Here is a 14,932-nt window from a genome sequence, read left to right as displayed (position 1 = left end):
GTCGGACAACCCTGTGACAGAAGCAGTGTTAAAATCCATGCCATTACACTGCAAAAAGACCTGCACAGGGAACTGCAGTGCTCAGTCTCTCAAACACATGACAGGGTGGAATGTTTGGAAGAAAGAGCTGACGTGCTTGAGGAGAAAATGCATGGCCATGTTAAAGTGCATAATGAACTCTCAGATGCACATACACCCGAACTAAATTATATTAAATTGAAATTAGCTGATTGAGAGGATCGCTCTAGATGAAACTACATCAAATTTAGAGGCGTTCTTCAATCAATTAAGACAAATGTTCTCACAATTATTACCTCGCTTAAATGCACATGACCTCACCATTGATCGGGCCCACAGAATCGCTAAGCCTGCACACCTTTCCCCAGATACCCCAAGAGATATCCTGGCACGGGTACACTACTTTCATATCAAGGAGCAAATTTTTCCATGCTGCCAAAACCACCAAACCATTACCAGCACCGTACACCAACATTCTGCTGTTCAGTGATCCCTCAAAGGCTACCATGGAATTGTGCAGAACCTCCACTCCAATCACCTCTATCCTCCAAGAGCAAAAAAATCACAAGTGGGGCTTCCCTACTAAATCGTTGGTCACCTATCAACAACTAATAATTCCCATCCTTACACCCAAAGATGGTTACAAAAAAATTAACCAATTGGGGGTTTCTTCCTTTTCCACCCAACGCAACGGGGAGTATGGGTTCCCAACCAACTCCATCACCATCCCGGAACCTGGCATTAGATAAAGTCGGAGCCTAACCACTACTAATGCCTTCAGTCCTATGCATACATCGGATCCTACATCGGATATACATTATAATAACTTCAACTTGTTTATCTTATGACACACTGCATGTCTTGGACCTAATTTGTATATTGGTGTACTGGTTTGATACTCCTGTTGCACTCAATTGGCAAACATCATAGGTGTGGTTTCGCTCCCTTCATCTCCATCCTCAGGTAATATCCACCAAAATGGCCATCACAATCACCTCACTCAATGCCAAAGAATTAAACCCCCCCTTCAAACGTAACCTCTTATGGAAATAAGTTCGAACCCATCAAGCAAGCGTGCTTTGCGTGCAAGATCGCACTTCTTCAAAAATAATTCCCCCACATGCTCACATAAACGCTACCCACCACTGCTTTTTTGCCAGTACCCCTAAGGAAAAAACAGGGGTCATGCTTGCGATCAGCTCCTCTGTTTCTCTCACATTACACCACTGTGTGGCTGATGTGGATGGCGGGTACTTGATTCTATCCGTGATAATTGAGAATCAATGCCTTACTATAGTGAATCTTTATGCGCCCAACACAGCTCAAAATAAATTTTATACAAACCTACTTTCTTAGCCCCTTATAGATCTAATCCAGTAATACTATGTGGGGATTTTAATTACATTGTTGACACTTTCCTCGACACTTCTAATCCAACCAAAAGAAGGCCCATCTGCATTGTCCTCTTTACTGAAAAAGGAGGACTTATACGATCCCTGGAGATGCCTGTACGACAAGGAACAAGACTACACATTTTATTCCCACTCCCAACACTCTTACTCTCGGATCGATTTGTTTCTCACAGATAAATACCTACTAAAATCAGTCACAGAAGCACGTATAGGTATAATTACCTGGTCTGACCATGCACCAATATCAATTAAGTTATTCACCAACAACAAATATCCAAGACATACTGTCTGGAGACTAAATCACTCCCTTCTCAACAACCCAACATATGAAGACTGAATTCGATCCGACATTAAGAACTATTTTGAACATAACCTACACTCAGTTGATGACCAATCTATTATACGGCATGCTCACAAAGCTTTTTTACGGGGCCTGTTCATAAAATTGGGGGCGCAGGTAAAGAAAAATCACTCGGCCACTACAGAAAATTTATTAAAACAAATACAGGACCTAGAATACGTTAACAAACCATCACCATCCCCCAAAATGTCCCTAAAAAACCTCAGATACCAACCTTGTGAACACCTTCACAAAAGTGACTACTATATTTATATTATATAACGTTTAAAACCTAATTTTACGCCTCAGCCAACAAACCGGGAGCATTCCTGGCCAAACAAATGAAAAGACAGCATGCTAACAAAATGATCCAGTTCCTCACACATTCCCAAGGTAAATAATTAGATTAAATAATCCTCTAGCGATAGTGAATGAGTTTAGTGCCTAATTGTATAATCTTAAAGACTCAGAACTGGTAGCCCCTCCTAAAAAAAGAAGATATTGAAGCCTTCATCTCGTCCATCCAACTTCCCTCTATCTCTCCCACCCAACTAGAATTCCTGTCGACACCTTTCACCTCAACAGAAGTACTTAAAGCCATAAAACAACTACCCTACATAAGGCCCCTGGACCAGACGAGTTTTCAAACTAATACTACAAACAGTTCCCTGACCACTCCACATCTATGCAACACTTTCAATCACTATACAACCTCCGGTAAGATTCCCAAAGAATCCTTGGAGGCCTTGATAGTTACCTTACCAAAACCCGGCAAAGCCCTTGATATTCCAGCTATTTACCGCTCCAGTCTCACTCCTAAACACAAATACTAAACTATATGCGAAACTCTTAGCACGATGCCTTCCTTCGATTATCCCCCAAATAACCCACCCAAACCAGGTGGGATTTGTACCAGGCAGGCAAGCCTCAGACGGTACTAGACGCCTCATCGATCCAATACAGTGGGTGGAGCGCAACCAAACACCTTCTCTTTTCCTGTCACTTGATGCAGAGAAGGCGTTTGACAGGGTCCACTGGACATACATGGAAACAGTGCTAGACAAATTTGGTTTGTCCGGGACATCACTATCAGCCATTCTGAATCTCTACTCTTCCCCAAGTGCGCGAGTTTGGATGTCTGGCCTAAGATCATACCCCTTTGTAATCACTAATGGCACAAGACAAGGGTGCCCTCTTCCTCCCTTGATCTTTGCCATGGTAATGGAACCACTTGCACAAGCCATCAGGTCGGCATCAGCAATAACTGGTATCAAAATTGGGGATGTGGAACATAAATTGGGCCTATATGCCGATGACTTTGTCATAGTTAGTCAGTTAGTCAGGTTGAAAAAAGACACAAGTCCATCCAGTCCAACCATAAAAAAACAAAAAAAAACAAAAAAACAATATACCCAATACTATACCCACAGTTGATCCAGAGGAAGGCAAAAAACCCCAGCAGAGCATGCTCCAATTTGCTACAGCAGGGGAAAAAATTCCTTCCTGATCCCAGAGAGGCAATCGGATTATCCCTGGATCAACTTTACCTATAAATGTCAGTACCCAGTTATATTATGTACATTTAGGAAAGTATCCAGGCCTTTCTTAAAGCAATCTACTGAGCTGGCCAGAACCACCTCTGGAGGGAGTCTATTCCACATTTTCACAGCTCTTACTGTGAAGAAACCTTTCCGTATTTGGAGATGAAATCTCTTTTCCTCCAGTCGTAAAGAGTGCCCCCTTGTCCTCTGTGTTGACCGTAAAGTGAATAACTCAACACCAAGTTCACTATATGGACCCCTTATATATTTAAACATGTTGATCATATCCCCCCTTATTCTCCTCTTCTCAAGAGTGAACAAATTCAGTTCCTCTAATCTTTCCTCATAGCTGAGCTCCCCCATGCCTCTTATCAGTTTGGTTGCCCTTCTCTGCACTTTCTCCAGTTCCCCGATATCCTTTTTGAGAACTGGTGCCCAAAACTGAACGGCATATTCCAGATGAGGTCTTACTAATGATTTGAACAGGGGCAAAATGATATCTCTCTCTCTGGAGTCCATACCTCTCTTAATACAAGAAAGAACTTTGCTCGCTTTGGAAACCGCAGCTTGGCATTGCATGCTATTATTGAGCTTATGATCTACCAAAACCCCCAGATCCTTCTCCACTACGGATTCCCCCAGTTGTACTCCCCCTAGAATGTATGATGCATGCATATTCTTAGCCCCCAAGTGCATAACTTTACATTTCTCAACATTAAACCTCATCTGCCACATAGTCGCCCAATTAGACAGAGCATTGAGGTCGGCTTGTAAATTGGAGACATCCTGTAAGGACGTTATTCCACTGCATAGCTTGGTGTCATCTGCAAAGACAGAAATGTTACTTTTGATCCCAGACCCAATATCATTTATAAAGATATTAAAGAGTAAGGGTCCCAGCACTGAACCTTGGGGTACACCACTGATAACCTTAGACCATTCAGAGTAAGAATCATTAACCACTACTCTCTGAATTCTGTCTTTTAGCCAGTTTTCTATCCATTTACAAACTGATATTTCCAACCCTGTAGACTTTAGCTTACACATGAGCCGTGTGTGCGGAACTGTATCGAACGCTTTTGCAAAATCCAAGTAAACCACGTCCACAGCCACCCCTCTGTCCAAGGTTTTACTTACCTCTTCATAAAAAGAAATCAGGTTTGTCTGACAACTTCTGTCTTTCATGAATCCATGCTGTCTGTTGCTTAAAATGTTTTTTTCCAGCAAGAACTCGTCTATGTGGTCTTTTATTAAACGCTCCAGTATCTTCCCGACTATAGAAGTTAAACTAACAGGTCTATAGTTACTTGGTAAAGACTTTGATCCCTTTTTAAATATAGGCACCACGTTCGCCCTGCGCCAATCCAGTGGTACCATTCCTGTCATTAATGAGTCCCTAAAAATTAGATACAATGGCTTTGAAATTACAGAGCTCAATTCTTTTAGGATCCGTGGGTGGATGCCATCAGGTCCAGGTGCTTTATCCACTTTTATTCTGTCTAAATATTTCTGGACCATATCCCTTTTGAGCCATTGTGGATCATTGGGGGCTGTGTCAATACCACCCCCATTATGGACATGAGCTTCCCCATGCTCTTTTGTATACACAGAGCTGAAGAAAGTATTTAATAAATTAGCCTTCTCCTTGTCCCCAGTCACCCACTCTAGATTATTTTGTAAAGGGCCTACATGCTCAGACATGACCTTTTTACTATTAATATATTTGAAGAATTTTTTGGGGTTTGTCCTACTATTTTTTGCGATCTGTCGTTCATTTTGAATTTTTGCACCCTTGATTTCCTTTTTACATATTCTGTTAAATTCTTTGTAGCATTTAAACAACTCTAGTGTTCCTTCATTTTTATATTTTTTAAAAGCTCTTTTCTTATTGTTTATAGCTTTTCTAACTTTGACCGTGAGCCACATAGGTTTTCTTTTTAGCCTTTTAAACTTATTGCCCATGGGAATATACTTTGCAGTGAGGTCCCAAACAGTCTTTTTGAAGAATTCCCATTTCTGTTCTGTGTTTATCGCTGCCAATATTCCCTCCCAGTCTAAGTCCTCGAGAGCAGCCCTCATCCTTGGAAAATTTGCTCTCTTGAAGTTAAGTGTTTTTATCTTTCCCTTATGTATTTCTTGTTTACAGCTAACATCAAATGAAATCATGTTATGGTCACTGCTACCCAGGTGTTCCTTTATCTGCACATTAGTAATAAGCTCTGCATGGTTTGAGATTACCAGGTCCAACAGAGCTTCATTCCTAGTTGGGGCCTCAATAAACTGGACCATAAAATTGTCCTGTACTAGGTTTATAAATTTTTGCCCTTTAACTGTCCCAGCAGTGCCATTACTCCAGTCAATTTCTGGGTAGTTAAAATCTCCCATTATTATCACTGTCCCAGCCCTTGCAGCCCTTTCCATCTGTGCAAGGAGCTGAGTCTCCACCTCCTCGTTAACATTGGGTGGTCTATAACAAACTCCAATGATTAACTTTGAACTACGCCCATCTATATGCAGTTCCACCCATAATGCTTCAGACTCATCACACTCTCCATCAATCAGGTCCTCTTTCACACTTGCTTTGAGATCACTTCTCACATAGAGACAGACCCCACCACCTTTCCTTTTTACCCTGTCTCTCCGAAAGAGTGCATAGCCAGGAATATTAATAGCCCAGTCATGTGAGGATTGAAGCCAAGTTTCAGCAATACCGATTACATCATAGTTCACCTCATGCACCAGAGCTTCCAACTCACCTATTTTGCTTGGCAGCCTTCTGGCATTGGTGAACAAACACTTTAATGCATTATTACATTTTGGTCTGGTGTTTTTCATATATTTTTTTAGTAGTACAAATGGCACTACAGTTTCCAATGGCTGTTTGCAACATGGGAAATTTCTTGACGCCTGCCATAACCCTCCCCCCATCTGTCCCCATTCCACCCTCCATTAATGTCTGACCCCTAACTGACCTGTCTTCTTGATGTAATTCTAGTTCACCCTCCCCCCTCAATCCTAGTTTAAATACTCCTCCAGCCTTCCTATAAACCTCTCCCCCAGCACAGCAGACCCCCTTCCATTCAAGTGCAAACCGTCTTTAGCATATAGGTTGCACCCCAATGAAAAGTCAGCCCAGTGCTCTAGAAACCCAAATCCCTCCTCCCTACACCAGGTCTTGAGCCATGCATTCAGCTCTCTAATCACCCACTGCCTTTCCTGTGTTGCGCATGGCACAGGCAATATTTCAGAGAATATCACCTTGGAGGTCCTTCCCTTCAACTTGCAGCCTAGTTCTTTAAATTGATTCTTAAGGAGCCTCCACCTTCCATGTATACTGTCATTGGTTCCAACGTGGACCAAGACAGCTGGGTCATGCCCAGCCCCTCCCAGTAATTTATCCACCCGGTCCACCACATGCCGAACCCTAGCACCAGGGAGACAGCAAACCATTCGGTTGAGGCGATCCTGGCGACAAATTATTCTATCAGTCCTTCTGATTATAGAATCCCCTATAACCACCAACTGTCTAGGCCTACCTGCACTCCCCTCCCCACCTCTACTAGATGGGCTGCTCTCCCGGCTGTTAGGGGTAGCAGTGACATCTAGGGCTGCCACCTCTGTGTTTGCCACCTCCACATCTTCACCCAACTTGGCAAATTTGTTTTGATGCACAAACACAGGACTGGCCTCCCTTTTCTGCGAGCCCCTTCCACTCCCTCTAACTACATTAACCCATCTTCCTATCTGATAATCCTGACTTGCCCCTTCATCACCCTAACCAAAAATATCCACTATGTTAAGCTTAGGTATCGATCCACAAACCAAATTATTTCAAAAGAAACTCCCTTCATGTGGTCTGATGGTTCCTCACTCCCATACTTGAGAATTCGCCTAACTTACCCAAGTAGGAGGCTATTAAGAGTAAATTATGATGTCCTCCAAGAAAAACTTATGCATATACCCAAAGAACTGAGCCATTTCCCTGTCTCTTGGGCAGGTAGAATTGCTCAATCAAAAATGTATCTGCTTCCCCACATACTATATATGTTTTGCACAATCCCACTACTCTTTCTACCCACCCAATTAAAGAACCTACAAGGAACAATCAACACATTTATATGGCAACACAAGAAACCCAGACTCAAGAAAGACGCTTTCCTCACCACTGTACAACGGGGAAATGGGAGCCCCAAACGTCCATGTATTCTACAGCACAGTGGTACTGGACCAACTCAGAGAATGGTGGTTACTTAATTCTAACAAAACGTGGACCCAAATTGAATCCACAGCTCTCAACGTCAACAGGAAACATATTCTAACTGCTGCCTTACTTAATTTCAAACCACAACATCAATATCTAAACTCGGTAACTGCAGCACTACAGATATGGTCAACCTCCACACAACTCACCAAAGGACTACCCAGGTCCATTCTTTCTTGACTTCCCATCAAAGCAATACAATTGCTATTGCCGGACTTTCCGCTCAAAACCTGGATACAAAGAGGGCTCAACAACTTAAAACTACTATTATCCACTTCAGGTATGCACTCATTCTCACACGTACAGAGGGACTATGGGTATTTTAGGTACTTGTTTATATGTATGGTGTCATCTTCAACTATAATCCGGTAATTGGCACGCTTAGTACGGTCCATAGGAGCAGATACACCAAGGTGAGCCGCTTCACCCATTGCTGACAGTACTTGGTACATGGGCGGGGATTCAGGGCTCTCCCGGTCTAATGTCTCCGGCGATTGGTTGCTGCGCCTGTCACAAATATAAATACCGGCCGCTCATCTGGTGTGTCACGCCCTCAGAAGCAGTCCAGGAAGTGACGAAACGTCAGGGACGTGACACACCGGAAGTGACGCATGCGCTCCAACGACCAGGGAGGAATCAGGAAGCGTGTAGCTGTAGTTACACACAGCGAGCGCTCCTGACATCTTTTCCGATTGGAGGACGCAACAGGCACAGTGCACTTTTCTATTTTGCTCTTTTTTAATGATTCTTTGGTACGCATGTTACTTATGGGGGGATATTTGGATGTTTTAATAAAGTGTTTTAGCAATATCACACTATGTGGACATTCCATTTCTCCCACATATCTTATTGGAGCTACCAAGAGTAAGACTGACATCTGGTGGTCGTTTGGAAAGTGATGCAGACCTACTATTATTATCCAAGGCTAATATTGGTTGGATTTCTGGTGAGTGCGTTTTCATTGGGGTTCCCCACACGTGGTGTATCACTTGGTGAAAGGAATAACTACCCTCACAGAATACAGCAATACCCACTAGTAGGACTCTTACCACCTGATTCATTGAACTTAATTAACTTAACTGAGAAGTGTGCCCTATGAAATTTGGGGCATACAGCGCTGCTGCAATATTATAAGAACTTTATTTAACTTATTCTTTATTGCCTTGCATTACTATAAATACCTACTGTCTAGGGGAAAGAAACCAAAATTGAGCCAAATATAGATTAAACTATATAGATGGATGCCAACATATGGAGGTTCTCAGAAGTCTATAGCTATGAGTATATAGTTATTTTAATGTGTTGGGTATATTAGGTCACTAGGGGAACGGGTGTCTCCCACCCTTGTATAGACAAGTAGAGAACAGATAGTGACCTGTTTAAACTCAAAATCAACTTCTGGTCATCACTCAGATACTCCACCCCTGGCTACACTATGGCACCAAGCCTTAACCCTTCCCCTTCGCTTGTCCCACTGTACCTCCCATTGGAAATCCACACAAAAATTATTCCACAAGTGGTATTTCACCCCAACCAAGTTGGCTGCAATCTACCCCTCAACATCGCCTCAATGCTGGAGAAGTTGCAATGAACTGGGAATTTTACGCCATATCTGGTGGGACTGCCCTAACATTAAAAGATACTGGCAAGAAGTAACTACTTTCATTTCTACTATATGCAGTGTCTCTTTCCCATTAACCCCACTGGATCTTCTCCTGCGGCCTGGACAACTCAAAGTACTGGCAACTCATATACTGATAGCCGCACGCATAGCACTATCAGAAAAAAGGAAAAAACAGCCGCCCACCATTTCGGATCTTATTAACCTATTGAACACACATTTCCAACTGGAGTTCTCTTTCTCTAAAGCCAATATGAATACCGCCTCTTTCTACAAAAAATCGGGCTCCGTGGATTGCTGATCAACGAAGCATATCCCTATAATGCTCAAGTTCCTAATAGAGTTGAACTTTCTGCCCTCCCCTATTTTAAACCAGTAAACTAAAACTACCTCCTAGGTCAAACACCTACCTCTTTCATCTACTCCATTGTTATTGACAATGCTCGGTACTGTCACCGTATTATCTCTAATTAGTATACGTGAATCCACCTTATTGTTATTGTGATGTACGATCATCTATTGTCTTTCTTCCGTTCTATACAAGACGAGTACAACTACTACAAAAACAATGGTTGTCTGAGCTGCCTCCTACCCCATGGCACAGGTAGTTCCCGATTTGGGGTGTCTGGGTGTGGGAAGGTGCCGACACCATTCAAATAGTACTAACACATTTATTGTTCGAGTTTCAGAACGACAACTGTTATATCAATGTAACCCAGTAAGTAATTCTTTACCATACACTATAATGAATAATAAGAAATGTCGTTGATTTCTTATCCTTCTGTATCTCAGTAAAAACTATTGTTTAAAAAAAAAAAAAAAATTCAGACATTCTATGCCTTTCCCACCCTGTTGTGGTCATAGCATTTTAGCTATGCATGAATTTGAAATGAATCCCTGCTACCAAAGTTTAATTTGATCTCCTTCATGCCCGCTACAGATAGCTCCTTCAGATATCTAGGTGGTTTGATACAACACCCAATCTCATCTTATATTAAGATTAACTTGGATCCCCTTGTCAGTAGAATGAGAAACGCACTAAAGACATGAAATATTCTTCCTCTGACACTACTAGGTAGGATAAACATTTTTAAAAAGATTTTTCTACCGCGCTTCCTGTACATTCTGAGTAACTTGCCGGTATATATTACAAAAGTCAAATTTAAGGAGATAGATTCAATCCTTACCACCTTTATCTGGAGGGGAGGAGCAGTTTGGATTGCTAGGAATACTCTACAACTACCAGTTATGGAGGGAGGTCTGGCTCTACCCTGTCTTCAAACTTCTTATATCGCCTCGCAGTTGGCACATGCGCATTGGTGGTTTTACCCTGAAGCCAACAATGTGGCCACTGCTCTGGAGGCAGCCATCCTTACCTCCTACGAGTCCCTCCAGAACCTGATACATCAAATGTCACTTAGTTGAAGAGAAGGTACGAATGTCCTGGCAATGACCCTATGGATTTTTAGGCTCTCTAAGATGTTACACTCCAACACGCATAATACATACTCGCCAAACACTCCACTCTGGGGGGAACCCTTGTTTTCGAGAATTCTTCCGTAGAACTGATGGCGGATTCTGGTGTAAACGGGGGGTGAAAACGGTTATGCACTTATTCTCAGATAATATGTTCCACTCTTTTGCGGAATTTTGTAGAGATTATGGTCTCCCCCACACGGTCTACTTTCTATACTTGCAGATACATCACACTGCTGCAACGCAGTTTGGTCTTCGTAATATAGTCATTCAACTTTCTCCGCTTCTAGCGACTACTAACTGATTCTTCCCACATTAACTAGTTTCTACATACTACAGGTCCCTCTTGCACTCCACAACCAATAGGCTTAGCAGCACTGTAAACAGATGGCGTGCTGACATACCTGAGTTGACGGAGGATATCTGGCAAGAAGTCCTCCTCCTCCAGGTCCCCTCTGTCATCTCCTCCCGTGACAAGGTGATCCAGACTAAATTGTTGTACAGATCCTATTTTACACCGTGCTTCCTATATAAACTACACAGATTGCCTTCTGCACTGTGCTCTCGATGTGGCATGGCTGATGATACATTTGTCCATTTTGACGTGGGAGTGCACTCCGATTAGGAAGTTCTGGTCGGAGGTCACGGCCTTTATCAGCTCCATAGCTCAGATACCTAATATTTGCAATCCCTTGCGATGCTTATTAGGATATATTGATGATGGACTAAAATGTACAAACCTTTATACGTATAGTACTGTTCTATGCAAAAAAAAAAATCACTAACCATACACTGTAAATCCTCACCCACTATAGAGTTTTCTGGCTCACTATTATCAACCAGGCTATACCATTATACAAGTTGACATATGAAGCCAGAGGATGCCCAAAATTTTTTTCAAAGATTTGGGACTTTTGGGTCAGCTTTGATAGTACCATACCACCTGCTCCTTGATATACTGACTGAGGCTATAACTCTCAATTAAGTTGCATAAAGATATGTCCCCGAATTCTGAATGGTTTCAATTATGAGAAATAGAACTTTGACCTTTGTGTCCCTCTGTATCCACTGACTGTATGCCAGATACATGTAATCGATTAAGGATTGAGCGATGTTCGCTCCAAATGCATATTTGTGTGATTGTTGTGTATTGAAAATAAATTAAAAAATTTACTCTTTAAAAAAAAAAAAAAAAGTTTAATTTGATAGCTTTGCAGAAGGTTATGGAACATTTAATTGATAGCTGTCAAAACAAAATTAGACATTTTGCATTTTTTTTGTTTTGTTTTAGGTCTTCTCATACACAGCTAGCAAAGAAATCCGGACAGATGATTTATGCTTGGATGTCTCCAAACTTAATGGTCCAGTCATAATGCTAAAGTGCCACCATTTAAGGGGTAATCAGCTATGGGAATACGATCAAGTGGTAGGTGTTGCTGGTGTTTATGCCTTTCAATGTTATCTTTTTCAGTAGAACAGCTTATTTAGGTTGGCATGTTATGTGTCCTTGTGACAGACAAGGGCTCCCTCTACACATACACACACAAACATATATACACACAGCAGATGTATAATGCAGTAGACATGTTTCTCTGATTTAACATCTTCATAATTTTTCCCATAATATTGCTGTAAGAGCTTGTATGTCTCCGTGTTTAAGCGCTCTCTTCCATCCCACAGTGACTATGATGCCTTAGATAAGCAGGCAATCTGGTCCTGGACCCACAGCCAAAGCTGAATCTATGCAGATGAAGCCATGCAGTGCTGTTGCTACATATAATTTTCCCATAGTGCCATACTGAAAGGTCCATCTCTGCATCCCTTTTAGGTTTTTGTCTGGACTAGAAAATGCAACTTTCCTTTTTTGGCTATGTCACAGTGTGGCACTGCTGTGCAGTTCTTCCAATAGCATTGTTTTTATTAGGCTTACTATACTCAGATAGCTGAATTTGTGTCTCCTGAGCAATGTATTCCAGTTGAAAATAAGAGTCTGTTGTTTGCAAAAGGATATGAATGACAGGTTTCTCTCTCAGTAGTAAGCATGGGGGAATAAATGTTAAAATAAAAAATGCATGGGGTGGGGGGGATGTTAAACTGACATTTTCTTAATTAAATTGTGTATGAGCAGTCTCTGTTGCTTGCTTTTGTATGTGCTTAGTCCATTATCTAGCCAATATAAAGTTTGAAATCTGACATTCGCACTGTTTTGCATACATACAGTACACGCCTTCTGAGTCACAGTGCTGAGTAATATCCTGTGTTATGTGCATCCATTTCTTGGTGCAAATGCCTGACTTTAGTCAAATATATTTTCAAGAGGATCTTCTGTTTTAGTCTCCAACGTGCTCTTTCAGTTCATTGTGGCAGGCCCTCAGAGTTGAACCTAGTAAATTTCTTTGCATTTAGACCCCTTTCACACCGAAAGGGTTTTGCAGGCGCTATAGCGTTAAAAATAGCGCCTGCAGTCCGCCCTCAAACAGCTTCTCAATTGTCTCCAGTGTCAAAACCCAAGGGCTTTGACACTGGAGCGGTACGCTGGCAGGACGTCAGGAAAAGTCCTGCCAGCAACTTCTTTGGAGCGGTGAGGGAGCGGTGTGTTTACCGCTCTGCCACCGCTGCTCCCCATTGAAATTAATAGGGCAGCGCAGCAATACCGCCGGCAAAACGCCGCTATTGCAGCGCATTGCGGGCGGTTTTAAGCCTTTCTCAGCCGCTAGCGGGGGGTAAAAGCGCCCCGCTAGTGGCCGAAATGCGCCGCAAATCCGACAGTAAAACACCGCTAAAAATGGCAGCGTTTTACCGCCAACACTATGGGAGGCTCGGTGTGAAAGCCGTCTTACTGTTTGTTAATGCCTAATGTTTACAGCTTCTGTTTAGACTTTGTATATACAAGTGGTTGTAAACCCTTACATATACCCAGTGAAGTGACTGGCCTCAGGTGATACACAGAGATAAAACCAATCCTCCTACAGTGAGGGAAAAAAGTATTTGATCCCCTGCTGATTTTGTACATTTGCCCACTGACAAAGAAATAATCAGTCTATAATTTTTAATGGTAGGTTTATTTTAACAGTGAGAGGCAGAATAACAATGACCCAAAAACACACGGCCAAGACTACAAAGGAGTGGCTCAAGAAGAAGCACACTAAGGTCCTGGAGTAGCCTAGCCAGTCTCCAGACCTTAATCCTATAGAAAATATGTGGAGGGAACTGAAGGTTCAAGTTGCCAAATGTCAACCTCGAAACCTTAATGACTTTGAGAGGATCTGCAAAGAGGAGTGGGACAAAATCCCTTCTGAGATGTATGCATACCTGGTGGACAACTACAAGAAACATCTGACCTCTAATTGCCAACAAGGGTTTTTTCCACCAAATACGAAGTCATGTTTTGCGAAGGGGTTTTGTTTTTCTGCCTCTCACGGTTAAAATAAACCTACCATTAAAAGTATAGACTGTTAATTTCTTTGTCAGTGGGCAAATGTACAAAAGCAGCAGGGGATCAAATACTTTTTCCCTCGCTGTACATACGTTGTACCTGTTTATCTGTAGCCATTTCTTCTCTTCAGCCTTCCAAAACACACATTTTACACAGCATCTCTCATCTCTGACAGGCAGAGGGCAGGGATCCTAAGTCTCACACTCTGACATGTCCAAACGGCACCCTAGCTGTGTTTGGAGGAGGATGCTGTTTGGACGTCCTGTAAGCTGGCAGCCACTCAAACCAAGATCGCCTGTCTGATTTATGGACCATATCCTTCTAGAGTCTTCAAGACCCTCCATAATTGCCATCTTTAATATTGGACCGTTTTCCTAACTGTCCTTACAGTAGACTCCATTTTACCCTTGCGTTCCACAGCTCTAGCGATTGCTAGGGGATCTTTTGCAGTGTGATACCTGGGGTGCGCTTCTGGCAGCCTAGCGGTGAGTGTATAGCAGGGTGCTAACATCAGCACAATCCTTTTTGGCCCCTGGCTTTAGTGGCATGCATATGTGATGTAATTTCTGCGACTTGAAAAATTATCTATCATCGTGTCTGACACCTATGAAGAAGAGTTCTCGATACGCGTTAGCTGTCATTTCTTTTCCTATGGTCTGCCTGTAATTTTAAATGTACATTTGTATGATTATTTCTGTATGTCCTATAAGGTTCCTTTGGTGATGTGCAGTATTGTTTTTGCGCCAAACATATCTTTTGGAATTATGGCCAAAAATTTCAACCTTGGTTTGAATGTGACTGTTGTGCCATATGTCCTCCACTTGACG

The 14,932-nt window shown here is 42.3% G+C and overlaps 1 protein-coding gene across 2 annotated transcripts in view; it reads left to right on the top strand.

The window, feature by feature from the left end:
* GALNT1 (polypeptide N-acetylgalactosaminyltransferase 1) overlaps positions 1-14,932 on the top strand; it is a 481,701-nt gene that overhangs the window by 403,614 nt on the left and 63,155 nt on the right. For both annotated transcript variants that reach the window (XM_073630779.1, XM_073630780.1), the window contains exon 11: positions 11,961-12,095. In XM_073630779.1, coding sequence (XP_073486880.1) covers positions 11,961-12,095 — 135 coding nt within the window. The remainder of the gene's footprint in view (positions 1-11,960; positions 12,096-14,932) is intronic.

Source organism: Aquarana catesbeiana, linkage group LG05 (genome assembly GCF_042186555.1).
Source record: "Aquarana catesbeiana isolate 2022-GZ linkage group LG05, ASM4218655v1, whole genome shotgun sequence".
NCBI classification, from domain to species: Eukaryota; Metazoa; Chordata; class Amphibia; order Anura; family Ranidae; genus Aquarana; species Aquarana catesbeiana.
This window is presented reverse-complemented; position numbering and strand designations above follow the sequence as displayed.